General features: G+C 43.2%; 1 protein-coding gene across 1 annotated transcript in view; it reads left to right on the forward strand.

Annotated features, from left to right (window-relative positions):
• Window positions 1–1,783: 1,783 nt before the first annotated feature.
• Window positions 1,784–25,154, forward strand: part of LOC121442207 (ankyrin and armadillo repeat-containing protein-like) — a 41,924-nt gene continuing 18,553 nt past the window's right edge. Inside the window, exons 1-11 of the mRNA XM_041643682.1 lie at window positions 1,784–2,384; window positions 6,259–6,696; window positions 8,696–8,859; window positions 9,643–9,746; window positions 11,403–11,583; window positions 12,882–13,101; window positions 15,255–15,456; window positions 17,076–17,284; window positions 18,932–19,036; window positions 21,014–21,255; window positions 22,339–22,507. Of these exons, the coding sequence (XP_041499616.1) occupies window positions 1,784–2,384; window positions 6,259–6,696; window positions 8,696–8,859; window positions 9,643–9,746; window positions 11,403–11,583; window positions 12,882–13,101; window positions 15,255–15,456; window positions 17,076–17,284; window positions 18,932–19,036; window positions 21,014–21,255; window positions 22,339–22,507 (2,635 nt within the window). The remainder of the gene's footprint in view (window positions 2,385–6,258; window positions 6,697–8,695; window positions 8,860–9,642; window positions 9,747–11,402; window positions 11,584–12,881; window positions 13,102–15,254; window positions 15,457–17,075; window positions 17,285–18,931; window positions 19,037–21,013; window positions 21,256–22,338; window positions 22,508–25,154) is intronic.

Here is a 25,154-nt window from a genome sequence, read left to right on the forward strand (position 1 = left end):
ACTTCGGCCCAGCTTCCCTGACCGTCTCGCGCTCCGGAGGTTCTGGGGCTCTTCAGAACCATCGAGAAGCCATCGCAAGCAACGGCTGTCTGCTCTTGGGAATACCTTAGTGACCATCGTGAACGCGACTCTGCTAGACAAGCAAAGTATTTCCAAGTAGGCCTCTCCCTTTTCCTTGTCGTTTCCCATGTCCTTGGTGGATACTGATTATGATCACAAGTCTTAGAGCGGGAGGTCTGCTTCTGAAAACAGCCCCCCATCAAGTCCTGTCATCTCCTTAGTTTACACGCCAGCCTCTATGAAGTAGTAGGGAAAAAAAATGCCCTACAGAGCCGGATTGTGTAGGCAGCGTTGACTACAAAATGCAAATTTTCTGCCCCAAGGCTTCTGATCCAGAAACAGGTGCAGGCTAAATTTTGAAAATCCCTGTATAACGTAGGCCAATGACATTAAAGAAAAATACTCGTTTTTATACATCCGCAGAGTAGATATATAAATATAAATGTTATATAAAATATTAGTATAAATATAAATAAATAAATATAATAAAAATATTAGTATTGTGAAAGCAGGCATTCAGCAGGCAGGAGGAACAGCTCAGCCGATGAGTGGGGACCTAAACTGAAACACCCCAAGAGAGGGAGCGTCTAGGGGTGAAAAGGAAGGAGAGGACAGCAACAGCATGTGCGGGGAAAAGAGAGATAAATGGGGTGGAAAGGGGAGAGAGTTTTAAAAAAAATCTTCACAATGAAAACTGAAGATAAGCAGTGGCTTCTCATATACAAACAACATTTTTCTGAAATACAGCCACACACCATTTAATGAAGTTCTGGTTAGCTTGTTGCCAAGGGAGACAGAAGTTGAGGTCATGTAGGAACAAGAAACCACAAGCAAACAAACATCTCCGGTATATCGCTCTGTAGACACATCTATGGGACTTTTCTTTCTCTTGGTTTTTTGAGATGATTTCTCTTGTGTAGCCCTGACTGTCCTGAAACTTGCTCTGTAGACCAGGTTAGCCTCTAACTCAGAAGAGATCCATCTGTCTCTGACTTCCAAGTGCTGGGATTAAAGGTGTGCGCCATCACTACCCAGTAGGGACATTTGTTTGATTGATGATCAGTGTGGAAGGAAGGGCCCGGCCCCCTGTGGGTGGTATGGTCATGGGTATATAAAAAAGCAAAGTGACGAAGCTGGAAGGGGCAAATGAGTAAACAGTGTTCCTCTCTGGTCTCTGCTTCAGTTCTTGCCTCGACTCCCACCGAGGATATACTGCGACCTGGAAGCCAAATAAAGTCTTTCCCCCAACAAGTTCCTTTGGTCACGATGTTTATCACAGCGATAGAAACTTAAACAGGACAAATGGGAAGCGTGTCAAGCTATTTCATCATTACGAACATTGTAGAATAGACTTACACAAACTAAGATGTTATATATAATATTAAGAGACGATCTGTGTGATTGGATGCTGGAGAGGTGGCAGAGCACTGAGAACTCAGTGCCGCTTGGCTCTGAAAAGCAGAGATTTTCAAATCATCTATCATGATGAATGTTAAAGATTTTACAACCTTAAGTATTTTGATTCAAATTGAAGTGCCTTGTGGTGCAATTAATGGGATATTGAAAAGAGTACAGATTGACCATGAAAAGATTAACTTTAGAAAGTGTAGAGGTTCGTGTTTATTCTAGAAAAAACACAGCTTTGTTGCCATGACAAACGCTATTGCTTGTCTTTTCCTTCTTTGCAGAAACGTCAAGAAGGACACGCTAGATTTAATTCGCAATGTTAAGAATATCCAAAAAAGGCATAGTTAGATTTGATCAAATTCAAGATGAAGAAACCTACCTGGAAAATTTAGCAGTGCAAAGAAATGCCTCTGCTTTCTTTGAAAAGTACGAACGCAGCGAAATACAGGAATTGTTAACGACAGCCATAGTCAGCTGGCTGGCTGCCAAGGATGACGTCCATTCTCAACTGGACATCCCGTGTGGACTCATGAGTCAAATCAATAATGTGGGCTTCTCCACAGCCATCCTCCTGACTCCTGTGGACCCCACTGCCCACTTAGACTACAGGGAAGTCCATCAGATCTTAAGGGAGTTGGCTGTTGGAATTTATTGCTTAAATCAAATCCCTTCCATCAGTTTAGAAGCAAATTATGATCAGAGTTCTTCTTGTCAGTTACCTCCAGCTTATTATGATACCAGAATTGGACAGATTTTGATCCATATTGACTATATGCTAAAAGCACTGTGGCATGGAATATACATGCCAAAGGAGAAACGAGCCAGATTCTCTGAATTGTGGCGCACAATCATGGACATTGACCAAGATGGGAAGCCTCAAACAACTAAAGACATATTTTCCGAGTTTAGTTCAGCAGGTAAGAGAATTTAGCACCGTTTAATTGTTTTTTATTACAAACCATTTTTCTCTTTTATTGACAATAAACTTTTCCATGCAATATATCTTCTGATCATACTCCCTCTCAACTCCTCCAAGATTGTTCCCACTTCCCCAACTCCTCCTTTCTTGTTCTCTATTTTTTAAAAAAAGGAAAACAAATAAAAAAGAAACTCTCTCACACACACACACACACACAAGTACAAAATCAGAAACCACAGTGTGCAAGCCAAAGACCATTAAGACAAAAATGTTCCCAAACAAAGCAATAGGAGAGAAAAAGTCTACAAAAGTACCATTGACTTTGTTTGTGTTGGCCATCAACTGCTAGGCATGAGGCCTACCATGAAGTGTGGTAAGTAGACTTAATGAGACTCTATTGGAGAAAATTAATTTATTCTTTGCAAGCAGGTATCAATTACAGGTAGCTATGTCATTGAGCTGGGCCCCTTTATCTTTGCCTACCATTCATAGATTTGGTCTTTTGGTGTCCCAATTTCTTGTATATTTCTTTCCTGTGACTTTAAAATTTTTTCATATTCTTGGTCAGGGTGAGGGTGTGATTCCTCTACTTTATTCTGATATTGTATCTTCTACTTTGTCTGTTGTACTGGCAAGGCTTTCCCCTAAATTCTCTTAATTGGGTTATTGAGTTTTTCAATCTATCTTCATTTTTGCTTGAATTTTTTTCAGTATTTCCATCTTCTCTTTACTGAATTCAGTTTTTAGAGTTTGAATTATCACTTCATTGAACAACGTATTTTCACTTTCTTGGATGTGACTTGAAAGTTTATTTCTGTTCTCGTTAAGTCCTTAAATTCTTTGATCATGTTTAAGATTTTTCTTTTCAATTCTGTGTTCCAGTTTTCACTGGAGAGCATTTCCGTAGGGTTGATGGGTCTTAGAGAAGACATACTGTGTTGACATTTTGTACCTTTTGTGTGTTTGTTTCATGAACTGGACATGTGGACTTATTCTGTTGGCCGCGTGTCTGATGTGAGATTCTAGTCTGCCTCTGCTGAGTTGAAGTTTGGCTTTGTTTCTGTTGTCCCCCAAGTTAGGTTGATTTCAGATCAGGTGAGATGAGGAAATCGTAGGTTGCCCCTTCAGGTAGTGTTATTTCAGACTGGTGGAACAGGCATGATTCCACTTCAGTGGTAACCAAACACGTGTACCAATGGGACAAAGGGCTGCATCTGCTTGGGCTGGTGTGTAAGGTGCACTACCTATACCTAGGTGTGCTTGGGAACATGAGAATTGTGTGCAGTGGACTGGGGTGCTGGGGATTCGCCAGGTTAGGCCAGTACACAAACAGTTCCATAAGGATTGTAGACCATGAAGCCCAGCTTCCTGGCCGGACAAGCACCTGGGATGTGCAAGCAGGGATCAGCCTGCAGGTTTGGAATGGTGTCGGCAAAAGGAGGCCTGAGAGACTCACTAGGCCTGGCAGGTGCACAGGATGTGTGACCTGGTCACACAAGGATAGCATATTCCTTGACAATTTCATACTCACATATGATGCTTTGACATTCACATCCCTGACCCCTAACTCCCTCTCATCCTATCAGCAGGTCCTTATTGACCATGCCCTTTCTCAGATTTGTGAATTATGGTTTTGCTTTCTGATCCACTTCATTTAGCCAGGACCATTTCTGTCATCATTGGTTAGAGCTAGCAGTGAATTGAAGGTTGTTGAAAACGTTTAAGGGCCTGCCTCAAAAGTCTTAGTTCAGGGTTCAAAAACCAGACATATGCATAGGGACTAAAGTCTGAGGGCTACAGAAAAGGAATCTTCCTGCACAGATCTTTCTATTCATGTGCGCTTTATTGTTATCTGTTTATTTTACTGCCTCGATTCTAATTCTTCTGTCCTAATTGTCTATAATTTCTCAGTTCTAATTCTCTGTCTCAATTCTAATCCCAATACTTATTCTCTGTTACCTTCTTCTTCTTCTTCTTCTTCTTCTTCCTCTTCCTCTTCCTCTTCCTCTTCCTCTTCCTCCTCCTCCTCTTCCTCCTCCTCTTCCTCCTCCTCTTCTTCTTCCTCTACCTCTTCTTCTTCTTCCTCCTCTTCTTCTTCCTCTTCTTCTTCCTCTTCCTCTTTCACTTTCTCTTCTTCTTCCTCTTCTCCTCTTCCTCCTTCCTCCTCCTCCTCCCCTTATTCTTCTTCCTCCTCCTCCTCCTTTTCTCTACAATCTCATTTGTCCTACATTCTTTATCCTTTTACAAGTTCTGCCTGCTTCTCTTCTAGTCTCATCTCTAAAATCTAGTCTAAAAGTTCTTCTCCTCCCCATGGCTTGAAGCACCAGAAAAGAGATGTCAGTATTAGCTCTTACTGGTCAGAAGCGTTCCTAAGATAAGCAATGAGGGCAGAGCCATTGCCATAGCAACGTAAGGGTTCCAAGGTTTTGAAGAGATCAGGCAGGGGGAACAGTGATATAGGCTCAAAGGCATAGGTCTTTCGTTTACAGACTGGTAAGTAAAGAATTAGCATGCTTTTCTTAGTAAACTTGGTGGACATCTGAGACTCTGACCTTGCATAAGCTGTAAAGTTTTCTTTTTTTTTTTTTTTTTTTTGACAAAACGCCTTTAGTCTAGTTGAGCTTGTTCTGAGGTGATAATGAGATGATTGTGTATAGTCAGCAAGGCAGGCTTTTAGGTGTCTGTAGGCCTCATGGGACGATAACTCTAGCTATGAAGCATGTCCCAGTATATATTCTGCATATCAAAACTATATCACTAAATAAAAAGTCATCTATCTGACCATCCGTGGACGTGCGTACCTCTCAGATGGAGATGCAATTCTAAGATCACATGTGCACAGTGAATAAAATTGCATGGCAATGGGGATAGACCATGGCTGTTATTTCATGCGGGAGATCACAGATGAGCACAACCGTTCTCAAACTACGCTGTAATTGCATCACGGCCTACGAGAGCTCGTGATACACTCTCCTGACATCTCACCCTTTTCCGTTCACAAGGAGAAACGTGTAAGTCAGTCTCAGGGCAACGCTTTCCTATCTGATGCTGGTAGAATGAGTCCAGGACTCTCTCGTTCCCTGTCTCTCTGAGAGCCTTGGCTCAATGACTTTAGGCATGCCGTAATTCTTGGCCTTGGGCATCTGTGAATGTCTCAGTTGAGGTCTCTTGGCCTGAACACTAACATAGGCCAACTGTCTGCCAAGAGAAATAATTACAGGGGGGTAGACTTCTATGTTGACACAAAGACCTGGTTGAGAGAGTAAAGGTATTGACTGCGGTTACTTCCTTGCCAGCATCATGCATTGCTGGAGGGAGCCATCCTATAGACCAATGCATAGGGGAAATTGCGCCCAGTAAAGAACACTGTAATGCTATGGGAAGAATAATCCCCAAGCTGTAATGCAAGGCAAAGGGCTTATGACTTCACACAAGAGGTCTGCATTGAAGACAGCCAACACCTTCAGAAGGCAAATATACCTAACCACCTTGCTGGACAAGGGTAATGAGATGTGCCATCGCTTTGCTAAATGAGGTCTATTCTCCATTAGATATGCATCTCTGAAGGGCTGGCCTCGGAAGCACCTATGAAGTGCTCACTGTGTACTTCTACGGTCCATGACATAAGGCCAAGACTCTCCTTTCTCAGGAACCTGTTAGCTGTGAGTGTCGCAGTTAGGTCGTTTCAATACCGCCACTCCTAATGACTTCCGAGGGGCCTAATTCTATGTAGACCCAGGGGGAGGGATCCACAGCGGTCATCCACGATTTCAGTGACTGCACCAGGCCCAGACAAGTTCATTGCCCTCTTCTTTGTCTCTTGTCTCTTACTACCTATTTTTTTTCTTTCTTCTATTTCTTCCCCCGCAAAGGTTTGGTTGATATCACAAATGATCCAGATTTTTATGGAATCTATGATGAAGACATGAACGAGGATCCAACCTATGAGCCCAACAGCCCCGAGGAAAAGGCTATATTTATGAAATACGCGGAAAATATTATGCTGAAGTTAACGTTCAGTACCACCCAAGTTCAACAACACGAGAATGTCTTTATATTCGAGACAGATTATTGGCTTACTAATGCCATAAAGTACAATCAGGATCAGCTTGATATTTGCACTTACCAGAGGCTACAGCAAAGACTGTATCTTCAGAAAAAAGTTATTCAAAAGCACTTTGAGAAAAAAAAAGAAATCAGAAAAGGGATGGGCTATCTGAAGCTAATATGTTTTCTGATTCCATTTTTACTCAGCCTAAAAAAGAAGATGAAAGTTCCGTATTTAAATAGTCTGCTTCCACCTTTTTCAGGTAAGAGGATGAGCAAAAATAGATCTCATCTTTGCTGGGATGCCAGAAAATTATTTACCAGATAAGTCCCATGTATGTTTTCATTACTTTCCTGTAATAGAAGCTGATTATTTCCATCAAATGATGTAGTGGTTTAAATAGGAATGGCCCCCATATGCTCACAGATTTCAAAGCTTGGTCTTAAGGGAGTAGCTGTACTTGAGAGGGATTAGGAGGAGCTGTGACTTTGTTGGAGAAGGTATGTCACTGGGTGTCCCAAAAGCTCAAGCCAGGCCCACTGTCTCGCTCTCTCTGCTACCTGCAGGTCCAGATGTAGAACTCTGAGCTTCTTCTCCAGCACTGCCTATGTGTCACACTGTTGTTGTCACAGACTGTACGGGCTGCTGTGGTCATGGTCTCTATAGCAACAGAACACTGACTGTAAGGGCTGCTGTGGTCATGGTCTCTATAGCAACAGAACACTGACTGTACGGGCTGCTGTGGTCATGGTCTCTATAGCAACAGAACACTGACTGTAAGAGTTGCTGTGGTCATGGTCTCTATAGCAACAGAACACTGACTGTAAGAGTTGCTGTGGTCATGGTCTCTATAGCAACAGAACACTGACTGTACAGGCTGCTGTGGTCATGGTCTCTATAGCAACAGAACACTGACTGTAAGGGCTGCTGTGGTCATGGTCTCTATAGCAACAGAACACTGACTGTACGGGCTGCTGTGGTCATGGTCTCTATAGCAACAGAACACTGACTGTAAGGGCTGCTGTGGTCATGGTCTCCATAGCAACAGAACACTGACTGTAAGGGTCGCTGTGGTCATGGTCTCTATAGCAACAGAACACTGACTGTAAGGGTCGCTGTGGTCATGGTCTCTATAGCAACAGAACACTGACTGTACAGGCTGCTGTGGTCATGGTCTCTATAGCAACAGAACACTGACTGTACGGGCTGCTGTGGTCATGGTCTCTATAGCAACAGAACACTGACTGTAAGAGTTGCTGTGGTCATGGTTTCTATAGCAACAGAACATTGACTGTAAGAGTTGCTGTGGTCATGGTCTCTATAGCAACAGAACACTGACTGTACGGGCTGCTGTGGTCATGGTCTCTATAGCAACAGAACACTGACTGTAAGAGTTGCTGTGGTCATGATCTCTATAGCAACAGAACACTGACTGTACGGGCTGCTGTGGTCATGGTCTCTATAGCAACAGAACACTGACTGTACGGGCTGCTGTGGTCATGGTCTCTATAGCAACAGAACACTGACTGTACAGGCTGCTGTGGTCATGGTCTCTATAGCAACAGAACACTGACTGTATGGGCTGCTGTGGTCATGGTCTCTATAGCAACAGAACACTGACTGTAGGAGTTGCTATGGTTGGAACATATGGAAATGCCTACTTGGTTCTTTATAGTGTCTCTTTTGCCTAAAGAAGCTCAAGGAAGTTTTTTTTGTTGTTTAAACAAAAGTTACCCAAATCACAGCTTTTCTATATAATAATTGAGGAGGTATATGTTAGTGCTTACTCATAGCTGCCAATCAGAATATTTCAACAAAGCTTTTGAATAGTTTATACAGTAAAACCACAAGACATGCTCAAAGTGCATAAAAATAAATTTTATTGTCAGGCGGTGATGGTGCACACCTTTAATCCCGGCACTCGGAGACAGAGGCAGGTGGATCTCTGTGAGTCTGAGGCCAGCATGGTCTACAGAGTGAGTTCCAGGAAAGCCAGGGCTACACAGAGAAACCCTGTCTCAAAAGATCATATATATGTATGTATGTGTTTACGTGTGTGTGTGTGTGTGTGTTTGTGTGTGTGTGTGTGTGTGTGTAGTGAGAAAGAGAGACTAATAACTACTTTTATAGTCAGTAATTGCCAAATTCTAATTTCATCTGGATTTTCCACTCTGTTGACATGAATGATAAACAGAGATCTAAAATACAATCATCTCTGTGTTGTTCACATTTTAAACGGAAGTTTCTTTCTATTTCTGGAGATGACAAAGTCAAGACTGAGAGAGAACTGCCTCCCTTTATCTACGGTCGAGATTTTAAGTGCCAGAATTTTGACTACAAAGAAAACCAGTATTTCCACGTCCACGGAGGAATTGAATTTGACATCAGCACGAACCCTGTTGAGAACGCGATGGATGACTTTAAGGTTTCTGAATTCTTAGTGTTTCTGAACGTGCTGCTGTTCGAGCTGTTTTGATAAGTTCTCACTGAGAAAGAGCTTCTGTTGGTTCAGGCCCCGTACAATCGTTGTCACAACTCAGTAGCTTTTCTTACACATCACAAAGCTCACATGAATTAAGTGCAGCGACTTCTAAGCAGCTGTGTTGGAGAATAATCTGGCAAACAAACCAGAGACAGTTACTTTCGTCACAGGTTTATCAAATTTCAAATAAGCAGTCTTGGTCCTTGGATCGTCAACGACAGTACCCAGTAGAAATCCATGGACACACGGCTGGCTGGTCATGGCGGCAGACACCTGAAATACCAGCAGGGACAGGGAGATCATGAGTTCAAAGCCAACTAACCACACATCATAGAGAGAGTTCATTAAAAAAAAAGAAAAGGAAGAAAAAGAAAACAAACCCAAAAAGAAATAAGTCCCTGAACACTTAACGCTAACCCATCTATGTTTCTCAAAGATCATGACAAGAAAAAAAAGGCAGTCTTGAGTTTGCGAAGAGCCCCCGAAGAATCTGGTGACATCACACACATCAATCCCCTTATCCATTTGTTGTTTTTCTTGTATACACTATATATTATCATGACTCTTCTATTTTTTTCTTTTTAACATTTGTTACTCATTCTCAAAGTAGGATTGGATACATACAGCTATTACTGAATTTCTCTTCATCTTTACTTTTCATTTACATGTATACAATTTCATATAATAGATCTTATAATTATTAAGTTTGTGTGATTTGTATTTTAGAATAATGTAGAACAGATACGGGAGTGTGCTGCTAAAACCTTTGTAGAAGATTCAGGATACAAAGAATTTTACTCAGTTCCAGTCATGGAGTTTTATGGAAAGAGGTGAGGACCTTTCCACTCTATACTGACCAGAGCTTGTTGAATGTTCGCAGAGAACAGGAAAGGGTCAAAGGCCAAAGTTGTATACAGTCTTAGGGTAGCAATCCTGGACCAGTGATGGTCTTGTGGGTGACGGATTCAAAAGAGCGCTAGGTAGTTATCATTTCACACCCTCTGATAGAGCCCGCAAGTGACTTTAGAGCTTAGAATCCATCCTTACAATGAGCACAGATGTCAGATAGGGATGGTGATGGGGATCAGAAACTGAGGGGCAGTTGGAAGCAGTGGGCACGGCACGCACCTTCATTTCCATGGAAAACCCTCTGTCAGACCTTGCTGGGCCTTCCTTCTTCTGAAATGATGTATTTCCTCCTGTGTTGCTTGGGTCTTTCATGCACTATGTTCTTGTATTATTATTATTATCATTATCATCATCATCAACATCATTATTATTATTTACCGCAAATACAAGTTTGAAAACATGGGTTATAGAGCACAGAGGAAACAGTTGGACCAAAGGTGGAGAAAAACATATTGGAAGGTCCGTTTGCCATTTGTTCCTCGGGGGGAATGGAGGTTGCTGAGGACCTAGTCTGGAATTCTGCAGGATAGAAATTTCAAAAAGGGGATAGGGAGAAACGTGGGAGAGAGAGAGCAAAGGAGACAGAGAGGGCGTAACACACGAGGAAGAAAGCAGGAGACTGGGGAACAGAGCAGCCGAATGGCGTGTGTGTAGAATATGAAATAGAAAAAGCGTCAGATACAAAAGGATATGACAACTCAAGAGAGAAGAGCTCTCTCTCAAGCTGGCTGTGGTTTGGTTAGAACCCTTTAATGAGACTATGATTAAGGGGGGCTATTTGCAGCGATTTAAAGGGTAATGGGGAAAGCTAAAGAAAGGGAAGAGGTAAAAATACAAGTTGTACACATTGAAGATGTGCAGGGATGAGGAGGATAAAAGATGAGAAGGAACATGAAGATGAAGGATGGAGCATAGTAGATCTTTCTGTTGGGTACTGCCTGTACTCATGGACTGTGAGCATGGAGCCAAAGACCTGGCGACTACGGTCCTGAGGAAGAAGAGCAGCGTGAGGACGCAGATATTTAAGAACCATGTGAAGGGGCCTCTTCCTCATAGGCAGAGGCCATGGAAACATCTTGTGTCTTAAATGCTTTGTTACCGCTCTGAAGAGGAAGCTCCTGCTCGGAGGCCCAGCACCTATTGAATAGACAGTCCCTGCCAGGCTGTGGGAGATCCTGGGAACATCTGTGAATGGACTTTTACTCTCCGGCTTCTGTCAGGCTTCTGGGACGCCACTGATCTTGGAAGTGGACACATTTGATTTCAACAGTGTGGAGGAAGGAAAACAGGGTGGAAGAGAAATCTAGGACTCTTTCCCTAGAACCTGACCTTCTAGTGGCTTCCAAACAGTGCCTAGCCTCCGTCACGGGAATCCGGACCAACCCAAAAGGTCAATAAAAGGGTAATTGTCATACAAAGTCAGCTGATAACAATGTTCGTGCTTTTCCTATCAAGTCTAGCTCAAGCTACAGTTTTATTCATAGTTATTATGGAATAAGCAAGTCTTTATAGAATGCAAATAAGTAGCAAGTTACTTAAAAGCTATGAAAAACGCCTTTTCCTCTATTCTTTTATAGCTACTATGTGATCTACTTTGACCTTGAAATTTTCTACCAGCAACTGTATAAAACTCAGTGGTGGGGAGCCATCAATGAGATCGTGAACAGCCTGCGATTGAAGAGGCTCCCGCTGACCGAGGCTCAGTTACACGAGCAGTTCAAGAAAAAATTTGGCTTCAAAAAAGCCATGAAGTGCAAGGTATTTCACTATCACATAACTTTGTGTGGAGAAGTTCCAAATGACCATATGTCCGCGTCCCGCACTCTCTCCTAGGTGGAAGGCCTAGGACACGAGGTTCAAAAGGACGCTGGAATCGGTTGTTGGGGGTGATGGAATTTACTAGAAGAGTCATTAGTGGCTATGGACAGACAGACAGACAACAGCATGGCAGGGGCTCTGAGACGATCAGGCCCTAGCACCAGAAAACCAGTATGATGTAAGGCTTCTGTCAGGCACCTTGGCTTTGGGAAACCGTCTGGTTAGTCTCCATAGATGCTGGAGCCCATCCGTTAGGTTCCTTAATGGCTAGAATCCAGCTCTTAGGTTCCTTGATTGCGGGAGCCCATCCGTTAGGTTCCTTAATGGCTAGAATCCAGCTCTTAGGTTCCTTGATTGCTGGAGCCCATCCGTTAGGTTCCTTAATGGCTAGAATCCAGCTCTTAGGTTCCTTGATTGCTGGATCCCATCCGTTAGGTTCCTTAATGGCTAGAATCCAGCTCTTAGGTTCCTTGATTGCTGGAGCCCATCTGTTAGGTTCCTTAATGGCTAGAATCCAGCTCTTAGGTTCCTTGATTGCTGGATCCCATCTGTTAGGTTCCTTAATGGCTAGAATCCAGCTCTTAGGTTCCTTGATTGCTGGAGCCCATCTGTTAGGTTCCTTAGCTGCCAGAACCAATCTGTTAGTCTCCACCGATGCTGGAACCCATCTGTTGGGCTTGCCACCTTCAAAGGTTATGCAGGCACGTCCCTCCCATTTATCCGTTCAAAAGCCATACATTTAAAACGCTGAAACCAACTCCAGTTGAAAGTATTTATCAGAATATCTCAAAGAACAACGTGCTGTTTTACCTCTTCGTCTGAGACCTGGAGAAAGAAGGAAAGGTCTCTTTCCAGTTAGATAGCTCTGGTTTCTTGAGTTGGCCTTTAGCTGGAGGGAAGCAGGTAGGTGGTCTTCATTTGCGTTTAAAGTAGTTCCAGAAAACATCAGTCTGTTTTGCTGAAATGGTCTGCAGAGTGAAGCTACAGTTGACTTTGGAAGAAAGGAGACAGTCTTTCCAAATGTATTTCCATGTTCTCCATGTCTCCTAGTTCTGTGAGTTTCAACCTTCTCCAGGGAGAAGGCTTCACCGGCGTTCCGTGGCCGTGTGGTAAAAACAAAAACGCGTTCATGCAACTCCGTAAACACGTTCTGTGCCCCTTCCTTAAAGAACAGTCTAGCCTTCTTTTTATAAAGGACAATTTTAAAAACTAACGCTGACCTTTAAAAAACTTTTTAGAGTATCCCCTTTGGTATGAAGTCAGCCGTGGAAAGAGGCCTGTCTGCCGTTTTCCATACGTTCGGCCGCAAGACCTCAAGCTCAACCCTCAACGTGTCCGATGAAGCCGGCTACGCCATTTTCCACCACGCGGCCCTGCACAACCGGGTCTCTATCATCTGTCAGCTGTGCAACGCCAACTTCAATGTCAACCAGAGGCGCTTCATCATGTTCAGCCAAGGTACCGATCCATATTCAATACCGAACGAGCCTAGTTAATATAAAGCAGAATTGAACGATTTAAACAGAGCGAGGTACCAGTTGTCCTTTCAGCACTTCTTAGTGTGGAAAGAACCTTTGGCAATTCAACATCTTCCAGCCATCCTTGTCTTCTCAGATTTTCCCTTGCTGATAAATAGGTAAGTATCACCATGAACAAGTAACTCTGCTAGCAATATCACGCTAAATCAACGTGTTAGGCTAGCGGCAAGTCTTGCATAGCCTTAGAAAGACGGGGTTTCCAGGTCCTCTCTGACCTGGTAGTTGGTGTGTGTACCATCCCTACGTGTCTCTGTCAGAGGTTGCGTTCCGCGTTGTCCGATGTAATCCTGCTCTCTGTTTCAATGTGGTGTCGTTTTGTTCTTTCAAATTTAGGAAACAGCTATAGATTGGTAATCATGTTTCTCTGTGGATTTCCTTTTTAAGCAGAGTCCTCCAAAATGGATATGAAAAAAGAAAGAAACGGTAAGGCTTAAGTGAAACGAATATATTTTAAAAGACTGTTATATAAGTTAAAACATTTTTGCTGGGTGTGGGGACAGAAGCCTGTAATTCCAGCATGGGGGTGGGGCAACTGGAGCAGAAAACAGGGTAAGGTCATCCTCAGTTATCTGAGTGAGTGCAAGACCAGCTGGGCTGCATGAAAATAAACAATTGCCAAAAAAAAAAAGCTTTTTATAGTAAACAATCCACAAATATTTTCACAAATATTTTGTTGGATGAAGATGTAAAAGAGCGAAGTTTCGCATTCAATTTGAAGTATAATTTTCCCGCCCATGGTTATTGATGTTCATGTTAGGCGTTCCTTTTTGATGACAGCTAACTGGGAATTTGCTGTAGTCTCCGCTTGGTTTCAGAGTGGTTTGGGCAGGTTGTCCGCAATCAGCCACGAGAGGGGAATGTAGCTCAGCTGTGGGGGTGCGTGCCTCACTCCACCTGCAAGGCACCAGCTTCAATCTCCACCCCCTGGGCCCACAAGCAAGTTTTCTGTTGGGACATACTGCCACCTAGTGGCAGAAATGATATATGGCGCTAAGGAATGACGTTTGGCCAAGGTCAAAGTTTTGAAATAAGCATTGGACATGAAAATAAAAACCCTTAGGTTTATACCTTTCTACACATTTGAGAGACCAGCCACATACCTTTAGAGTTACTGTATAAGGTAATTTATAAGGTAATTACTGTATAAGGTAATTTAAGGAGAGTCTTTCATAAACAAAACAGCAACAACAAAAAACCACCAAAAACACAACTACTTTAAAAAGGCCAAAATGGCAAGGACAGAGAGGGACTTAGGTACTTGAATTGGATGCCTTATTGTGCTGGAGGAATATTGTATTCTCTCTCTCTCTCTCTCTCTCTCTCTCTCACACACACACACACACACAAGATTTAAAGTACCACCAGAGCAGGAAGGAGGCTGTTTGAAACTTCTGATTGAGGGACATTTAATGAAACAGTTCTTCATTGTAAAATAGTGCAAGCCTGTTTTGTCATGACTATCTTGGGTACTTACGTACTTTTTTTTAAAAGATTTTTTAAAGATTTCTTTATTATGTATACAACGTTCTGCCTCCATGTATGCCCACATGCCAGAGGAGGGCGCCAGATCTCATTACAGATGGTTGTGAGCCACCATGTAGCTGCTGGGATTTGAACTCAGGACCTCTGAAAGAGAAGCCAGTGTTCTTAACCACTGAGCCATCTCTCCAGCCCCATTTAAGTACTTTTTGAAACTATGTAGCAAGATAGGGTGGTGCACATTGGTAATCACAGCATCAACATCAGGGGGCTGAGGCCAAAGGGTTTCAAGTTTGAAGTTTGAGGCTATCCTGAGCTATAGTAGGCCCCAGCCCAACCTGAACTACATAGCAAGACCCTCAAAAAGCAGGTGCATATTTATTTTCTTTACTCACGAAAAGGTATGATTCCTTCAGACACTCCAAGTTAGCAAAGAACTATAAGACTGCCCCAGGGATTGTTTTAGTGCTTGGAGGATTTCTACATTCTACATCACTAACTGTGTGGCTGGGTTCATAAAGGCATGCTTATTTATTCTGTATTGGTTTTAGGAGCGCTAGCCCCGCCTACTGAAGCAATTGTTGTTCGTCTCAGGTCCAACACCCCTGCACCTGGCCGCCCAAGCTTGCTCCCTGGAAACGACCATCTGTCTGCTGTGCTTCAAGGCTGACTACATGCTCACCGAGAAGCGAGGCTGGATGCCCATCCACTTCGCCGCCTTCTACGACAACATCTGCATCCTCATCGCGCTCTGCAGGAAGGACCCCAGCTTGCTAGAGGCCGAGGCCACCGCTGAGTGAGTTACGGGGCATCTGTAAGGATGTGAGCTGCGGTTGTCCTGACAACCGTCAGGTGTGTTTGGTCTGGGGGCTTGGAAGGTCACAAGCACCGACGTCCTCTCGGGTCCTCATCCCCTCTCTTCCGGCTTAACTTTAGACTTCGTAAAGACCCGGGCAATCATCTGCCCGTGAGTGTTTTCTAGAGGACATGTCAATAATACCGCTTTACAGATAGGTTTATTAGGCAATCACGTGACTAAGGAGGAGACCGTTGCTCTTGTCTCCTAGATAATCAGCAGGTAGCCCTATGTCTCCAGATCACAGCAGATAGAGCCACAGCGCAGCAGAAGTAACTGCTTGTATCTAGAGAGAACAATTGGAACAGGAACATCTCCAATAGTCTTCTGTCTCATCCTGCTGCAGCAACTTTTAGGATGGAGGTGTACGCTCTCCTTAGGCTTGTCTCGGAATCGAAAGACCAGGTGGCCCTTGTGGTTCTCTGAGCCTGTTGTAGGGATACTGTAGTCTAGGTCATCAAATGCCCTATGCATTATTGCAAACTGGCTTGGTGGTCTGAAGGACGCTGGGATTCTCTTATTGCTCCATAACACCTTGCTCCCCGCACTGTAGTGCGAGATGACATCACCTCCTGTGTCCATGTTTCCTGCATTGTAGACAGGAGCAGAGTTAGAGAGGACACAGCAGCTCCGTGTCCATGTTTGTGCCTGCGTTATCGACAGGAGCAGAGACAGAGGGGACACAGCAGCTCCGTGTCCATGTTTGTGCCTGCGTTATCGACAGGAGCAGAGACAGAGGGGACACAGCAGCTCCGTGTCCATGTTCGTGCCTGCGTTATCGACAGGAGCAGAGATAGAGGGGAGGAGGCAGGTCACGCCTTTGTCTTCACAGAGCTGCCCAAGCAGCTTCTGCTTCCGTCCTATAGCCACACCGTTTGCCCTCTCCCATGCCTACCTCTGAGGGACGATGGAAGATGGAATGCTGGCCTGGATACCATTTCCAACACCCAAAGATCTTGTCCAACCCCACACAGTCAGCTTCCAGACGGCTAGTTTCCGCTACAGTCAAGAAACTGGGATTTGGAATTGGATATAAAATATTAAAAACTTGAGCCGGGCAGTGGTGGCGCACGCCTTTAATCCCAGCACTCGGGAGGCAGAGGCAGGTGGATCTCTGTGAGTTCGAGGCCAGCCTGGTCTACAAGAGCTAGTTCCAGGACAGGCTCCAAAGCTACAGAGAAACCCTGTCTTGAAAAACAACAACAACCAAAAAAAAAAAAAAAACACAATTAAAAACTGTGTTTGGCAACTACCAAGTCTCTGTGATATCTGGAGAATGGGTTGATAATTCCTGGTTATGCGTCCACTAATTTGGAAAGATTAGACAAGCTAATGTTTTAACTGTTTGTGCAGTAGCAACTTCCAACCACATTGTAAGTCCTAATAATTGAGAGGGAGGGCAGGGAGGTGGGGAGGCAGTCCTGTGTGACGCGGAGAACGAGATGCTAGGAAGACAAGGCGACGGTAAGGAGTTGCTCCAGCCGTGCAGTAGCGGAACACGCGATGTTGTGTGTGTGTGCGCGCACGCAAGACTGCTTCAATGTGTTCTTGCTCTTTAGGAACCAGTGCACACCACTATTGCTCGCTGCCACGTCGGGAGCCCTGGACACTATCCAGTACCTGTTCTCCCTGGGGGCCAACTGGAGGAAAACAGACACTAAAGGAAACAATATCATTCACTTGTCAGTGCTCACCTTCCACACAGAGGTACTCAAGTATATCATAGAATTGGATATCCCTGAGCTCCCAGTTTGGAAAACTTTGGTAGGTGAGTACAGAGCTTATGGTTTCGTTATAAATCAATATTCTGATTGTTCTGTAGTATGACCGACCATTGATATGCTGGAATGGAATAAATCAAATACACATATTTTAAAAAGTAAAGCTGATGCAACTAAAGATTATGAATTAAAGCCAACAGGAGCACAGTTGATAAGGGAAACTATCTTTCTGTGTGCAGAAGAAGTTTGATTTCTAACCTAAAATCAAAGCTCTGTGACCCAGAAGAACTCTATTTACACAGCGATATTGACTTTCATTGCTAACTTTCGTAGAAGTAAGAAAGTTACTTTCTCCATCAACGTGGAGAAATATTCCACAACAGACCGAACTCGAAAGAAAACAAAGAAGAAACAAGAAGTGAAAGTTTAAGTGGCAAAGGTTCCCTCTGCTTCCTTCTTTCTTCCCATTCCAGGGCAGATTTAGAAAAGTCTTTTCTTCACGTTTTGGTTTCACGCGAAATTTTGTGTTCAATATAGCCGGAAAACCAAGGGCCAGGGTTGCTTAGTCAATTGAATGGACATATCAGAATTTACTCTTGCCTCAATCTCCACTGTGATAACATGAAGAAGATTAAACCTCAAACGGGCAGTAACAGTCAAGATTCAAGAGAAAACGGGAGGGCGTGGCAGCCATCCACATGATGGAACCAGGCCGGAACCTCTTAGACTTAGCCTCACAGAGAATCCCAAGTCAATGTTAAGAAAGCTTCTCAGATCCACCTCACAGCCTTCATGGAGAGCGAGATCAGGCAAGGCCGGGGGTTCTCCACAGGGTCCCTTCAGAAAGGCCAGCAGGTGCGGAGGCTGCCTTCTCCCCAGTGAGCAGAAGTGGGAAGGCCCCGGGGAGTAGAGAGCAAAGCCACTGGAGTTTCAGGGATGTCAGCAAGGTGTCCGGTGTTGGAGCTGTGGGCAGCGCTCTGGAAGTGCCGCTGAGTCAGTGAAAACCAGGGAAATGAATCTCAAGTAGGGGAAGATCACCTCCAGGGAAAAATAATAGTGAGAACTGAGACAGCGCCGTGGATCACCGCAATGCCCAGATGAGACTGGTATTTGTAGAGATAATGTAAATATTAATAAAGTATTGATCGCGGCAACAGCAGTAAATATGAGGAAGGGGTAACTATATATACTATAAACCTCAGAGGTCTTGGGCATATTGTGTTGGCTTCTGTCACAAATGTCAAGATAGTCCCCTTCTGCAGAGAGCACTTGATCTGTGCTCCCAGGATTGGCTGTGATGGAGTAAAAACACGTATTACAGGAGCCTGTGGCAGAGGCCCATGACCTATTAGCCTCATGAGAGGTATAGAAAAGCAGAGAGACAGAATCCCACAATTCCCTTCAAGGATACTTGCTACCCCCAGAGATCTCTAACCTCCCACTAAGTCCCACTTCTTAATGCTCCCATAATTTTCCATTAGCACCAAGCTAGTGATTGGGCCTTTGATGGCCTCTGGGATCCAAACTAGCCCATGATAGTCTAGAGGACCACACACAGAGGGGATTTGGCGCATGCATCTGGGGATGGGATGGTTTCAACTCGTGTGTTCACTCTACCATATGACAATGACATCAGTCATCCCGGTGACTCTGCTGTGACTCTCAGCTGTGTTTCTCTGTTGCATACTCACCAGAGATGCTGCAGTGTGAAAGTTTCAAGCGAAGGATGATGGCCGTCATGTCTTTAGAAGTAATCTGCCTAGCCAAAGACCAATACTGGAAATGTATTTTGGATGCAGGTGATGCAAAACATATTAACTATCTTTTTCTTCTTGTCATAGTTTAAGTAAAGCTATATTCTATTTAGGTTAATCATTTTAATATATTATATATAGTATATATAATACACGCATATGAACATAGGAATACATATTTAATGCTGGGATCAGATGTAAAGCATAAACATACACACACATATGTATGTGTGTTTTTCAAGACAGAGTCACGCATATAACCCAGGCTGGCCTCGAACTTGTAATCCTCTTGCCTCAGCCTTGTTTTTAATTTAAAATTTATACAATATATTTGGTCATAATTTTCTCCTCAATTTCTCTCAGATCCTCCCCATCCCCCTCCCCACACAACTTAAAATTTTAAGAAATAATAAAAAGAACTTTAGTATACTGTCTGTTGTAGGTTGTGACAAACTACCTTGACAAAAAACCACGCAGGGGAGAAAGTGTTTATTTATGTTGCAATTCCAAGTTACAATCTATCCTTACAGGGAAGTCAAGGATGCAGGGACCTGAGTCAGTCAGTCACACACACCCAGAGTTGACAGCAGAGAGAAACCAATGCATGCATGCATCCCTCCTCATGCCCAGCCCTTTCCCTAAACTTACGGTCTAGGATTCCCTGCCCCCATCACAGTGCTACCCATAGTATGTGAGTTCCCACATCAGTTAACATTAGTAATCCAAACAATCCTCCCCCACCCCCCAAACACACACGCTCAGAGGCCAGTCTTACCTAGACAGTCCTGCCTAGAGGCTCTCCTCTTGGGTACTTCTAGATGACGTCGTCATGGTGACAGTAAGCCCAACCAACACGGCACTGCTATGGCCGCTTTCTATAAATTATTCCAGTCCCTTTGTAAATTGAAAACTAGAAGAAAATGTCAGGCCAGGCCTGTGAGTAGTTCCGTGTTCAAAAACTGCACTAATTGCATGGTTCCTCTGGCCTGGTTCCTTCACTAATCCAATGAGCCAACCATGCAGACTTGTTCTGAGAGCTGCGCTGTCTGCCCTAATTCCCAAAAGGATGGGAATGTCGAACTCTCCAGGCTGGAATCCACTTCCCTAACATGCATATTGAGACACATAGGATGTCCCGTGAATATTGATGGATGAACAAGCTTTCATTTATTTAACTCCTTAAAAGCATGTTTGGAAAAGCTCTGTGTCCCCCAAAAGTCAACAATAGATGGTTTCATTTCAGGTAGATAAATAAAGGAGCCTCGGTTATAGTCATAATTTTTCACAACTTTGTGTATCTTAGCAACTGACTTGAGGTAAACCTAACAAGCATTCAACTAAAGCTAGGTTTTCTATATTTCTATTATAATGGATGAGGCCACTATTACATTTTACTAAATGAGTACATTTTTCACTTTTTGGTTTAAGATAATGTATGGTAACATAGTCAAATAATTACACTGTTACTGCCACACCAAACAAGTCAGTATCCCAAGCAGAACTTCACCTTGTGGTGCCCAAAGCCTCTATCAGCTAGGGATGATGGTGCACACCTTGTTACCATGTGGTACCCAGAGCCTTTATCAGCTAGGGATGATGGTGCACACCTTGTTACCATGTGGTACCCAAAGCCTCTCTCAGCTAGGCATCATGGTGCATACCTTGTTCCCAGCGCTTGGGAAGCTGAGACAGGAAGATGGTGAACTGCACAGTGAGTTTCTGTCTACGTAACAAATTATCAGTTCTATAGGCCAAAATTGAGTGTTTTAAAGATGGTTTAGGTTTGCTAACATATGTAGAGTTATGTTATATGAAATTAAACATCCAAACAGCAAAAGTCACTATCTTGTAAATAAGACAAAAATCATTTTCACATCACTTCAAATTGTTATTCTGTCTTTTGTAGAACTGTCTGTAATTATTTAGATTGCCATACCATGGACATTATTTCATTACTGTTAGGATAAATGGACGATAAATAACTTTAAGACATTGATGCTCATCTTAGTTTTATCGTTACAGGCACCATTCCTGCCTTAATCAATCTATTAAAATGCCCCAGAATAAAACTGCAGTGTAAGACCGTCGGGTTATTGAGCAATATCTCAACCCACGTAAGCGTAGTGCATGCTCTGGTGGAAGCGGGAGGCATCCCCGCTTTGATCAACCTGCTGTCTTCTGATGAGCCCGAACTCCATTCTCGCTGCGCTGTCATCCTGTATGATGTTGCGAGGTGTGAAAACAAGGATGTCATTGCCAAATGGGTGAGTACTGTCCCGTAAGACATCACTTCCGACTGGCAGCCATCCTTGCACATAGAAACTAGAAAGACCGAGATTCGTGCTGTTAGAGTAACAAACTCCCAGGGCTGGTCAGCTAAAGGAGAAAGAATGTCAAGAAAAACCCTTCAGCGAGCCGCGGGCATGTAGGTCAATGCAGGGCTGTGGCCCAACGCCAGGGGGGCCAATGCTCAGCACTGACAGAGTTCAGATGGGAGTGGCCCCAGAGAGAAGATGGAGTACTTCTCGTGGTATATACCAATTATTTCTGGTTTATATGAAGATATTAGTTCTGTGTGAGAAATCTAATTAGGCTTAGGATTAAACAGAATTAGGATAAAATTGCTTTTGGTGAACACCAAACTATGGCTGCTCTGCTTTGTTTCTGCAAACAAAACCTACACTATTGTGTCCGCGAATGCTTTAAGATCTTTTTTAGATGCTCGCAAATGAAGGGGAGTTACTTGATAGAAGTTTCTTCTGCTTCATAGAATTGTTTTTTCAATATGAACTGAACCATGTGTGTTATCAAATGGATAATTACCTTGGATTCCTTATGGTGGAAAACCATTTATGTTTATTCTGTTCCCTTTGGGTTCTTCAACATCATTTGCCTTTGTGTATTTTTTTAAAAAAAAGTCCATGGAAAACTTGAATTGCTATGTCCCTTATCAATCCTTTAGAAAATATATTGGAAATATAGTCACACCCACATTTATTTCAGTCACTCAGTCTTATCTACCTAAATCTCATGTTAATTGATTCTGGCAGCTAGCCAAAATAAGGGTAAAGTTTCTCTATGGATGCTGTCTCCTTAGGCTGTGCTGTGCCGTCCCACTTTGATGGGCCGGGAAACAAATATTTATGTGTTATCTTCATTCGGCAATAATACTGTATTTTTCTGGATAAGAATGACTCCGTTGTCTTAACTGTGTGACGTCAGTAGACACTTTTGTTTACAACAGTGTTCTCTACTAAACAAGGACGTGTCCCTAGAAAGATTACAGGCTTCGAAACGACAGGGCATCGATCTTGAAGGAGCTCACATTTCTTCTCGTTCCTCCTCAGAATGGCATCCCAGCGCTGGTCAATCTCTTGAGCCTGAACATCGAAAGCGTCCTGGTGAACGTCATGAACTGCATCCGGGTGCTCTGTATGGGAAACGAGAGCAATCAGAGATCAGTGATGGAGCACAAGGGCATCCAGTACCTCATCCACTTTCTGAGCTCCGACTCTGGTGAGCGGCAGCGCGCCTGTTTAAGTCGTCAGATTTACCAACGTGATCGGGATGTTTCTGTTAACAAATACGTTGGATTTACCTTCGAACAGATCTTTGCACACAATATAACCCAAATAGCTAGAAAACTTAAAGCTGCTAAGTTCATAGAAATAATCGACTCTCAGAAGTATATTAAAATGTTTAACTAGACATTTGCATAAAGAAGAATAGTGAAAACAGATCAGATTCTATGTTCAGAGAGGACATTTATTCTTTTATGAATAAATATTTAGATCATTGGGAGCGATTTTGCAATGCACACCAAGAACTGTAGATTTGCTCTTATATGTCTGATATCGAAATCCAAGGCGATTAGCAGGCATTAAGCCAGGTACCTGCTTCTGAAGTGCACCTCAGTCCTAGGAGTGCAAGGCAAACCAGGCAGCTTCTGCAGCAGCCGTAAGCGATCACATGCATTCTGTAAGGACAGTCACATCCCAGCGAACAGACACAGCAGAATGCGCAGTTCAATTATAAGGAGAAAAACACGGGTACCACTGTGTCTCTTCTTGTTCCGGCTTGGTTTGTCATCCGTCTTTCTCCTTAGTTCATCATATGTAAGTATAGAATAAATACAAAATAAAAACATTGGTTAAAAAAATAATCCAAGGATAAGGATAAGGGGAAGGCTGCAGAGAGCTTGCATTATTTTAGAAGTTCAATTTAAGCAAGTGTCTTCTTCTAAGAACCAGCACCAGGTAGGAAAGGCACTTAAAGCGTCCTTCCGGTCTCGAGTGTTCCCTTCTGATGTTCTGGACCATTCGCTAGCCTCTACTGACTGCTGTAGGAGCAGCACGGGGGGGGGGGGGCAGCCTTTATGACCAGTTCCACCAGGTCAATTTTACTTATACCTCCCCATCTTATGTTGTTTGTGCCACTAATAAAAACGTCAAGAAGAGATCCGCTCTTTGTTTCCCTGCCTGCTCTAGATAGTATAAGAAAGCAGGAATTATAACAGTAAACTTAAATAAGTGAGCTCACAAAAAGTGATAGAAATAAATATTTAAAATAATTCCCTCCTAGGTCTAACACCTAAATAAAAGCATTATTCTCCTACACTGGAATCTATATTATCCTCTTCCTTTAAGGAGTGTGAAGAATTTAAATTTATAATTGCAATTATTTTTTCTCTCTACATAACTTTAGCATTTTAACAACTAATTCTCTTTACTCTGGGCCAAGTGGCTCAGTCATAGAGCATTAAGTTATTAAGAAAATCGCATCAAAGTGGGTGTGTGGTTTTTATCTGTGTTACTTTGCTTTTTGAGATAGGCAAGTCTATGGGCAAACTAGTGGTTTTTTTTGTTTTTGTTTGTTTGTTTGTTTGTTGGTTTTTTTGGTTTTTTTTCGAGACAGGGTTTCTCTGTAGCTTTGGAGCCTGTCCTGGAACTCCCTTTGTAGACCAGGCTGGTCTCGAACTCCCAGAGATCCGCCTGCCTCTGCCTCCCGAGTGCTGGGATTAAAGGCGTGCACCACCACCGCCCGGCTGGGCAAACTAATGTTTTATAAAAAATTTTAAGATTGCTTCAGGGAAATATTACATCTCTGCTCAATTTTGATGGCAATTTTTGATGAACACTTTATTATTATTGAGACAGCGTCTTACGGGGTAGGCTGGGATAGCCTAGACCTCACAGAGGGCCCGCTGCCTCTGCCTCCCACATGCCGAGATTAAGGGTGTGCCCAGCTTATTCACACAACATTAAAGTGCAGGTTCTTTTTATTAGAAGCAAGGCAGTAATGGCATCTAAACAGAATAGGAGCTTAACTGTGGAATCTAAATTAACATCACTAATGAAAATCGATGAGCATCCTTTAACACGACATGAACCATTGTCAAGGCATACGATGTCACCTTTAAAAAAAAGAGTTATTTATTTATTATGTATACAGTATTCTCAGTGCTCTGCCTGCAGGCCAGAAGAGGGCACCAGATACTAATACATAACGCTATTGGCCGTTCATCTCTTTTTTTTTTTTTTTTTTAGGACCATCAGGTGTTTTAGACAGGCACAGGTAACACAGCTTCACAGAGTTAAACAGATGCAGCGTAAACAAAAGTCACACACCTGAAAATAGTATCCCCCAACCGGTGCATATCTTGAACCATGAAAAACAAGAAACAAACCTGAACCGGGGTCTAAAATAAAGGATTACGATTCACTTAAAAACGTCACAGAAGTTAAAGAGCGACAAAAGAGCTATCATAAATGAAACGCATGCTCTCAGTTTCGTTCTGTACCAAGGGAGAAAAGCGTCACAGAGGATATGACAGGGCAGCGGACATTTGATGAAAGCATTGCCTTTACAGATTGTAGTGATTGTACTATACTATTGATTGTCTACGCACAGCCTCTGATGTGTGCGGGTCCCTGCTGTCGTCACCGGCAGGCAGCAAAATCGTCCACGAAGAAGCAGAAAGTTCAGCCTTACTTGGTCAACCGTACCGGATCAGATTGGGAGCCTGACACCAGCCCGTTTATTGCCAGCACGCTTAAACACAGTACAATTTGGGGAGAATGTCTCCTGGCGTAATACAATCCCCAGTGCGCAAGGAGGCGTAACTCCATTGAAACTCAACTAAAAGTGTGTGTGATTTCTTCCA

Source organism: Microtus oregoni, unplaced genomic scaffold (assembly GCF_018167655.1).
Source record: "Microtus oregoni isolate MIOR12 unplaced genomic scaffold, Mior012 000087F_ref0000451, whole genome shotgun sequence".
In the NCBI taxonomy this organism is placed as follows: Eukaryota; Metazoa; Chordata; class Mammalia; order Rodentia; family Cricetidae; genus Microtus; species Microtus oregoni.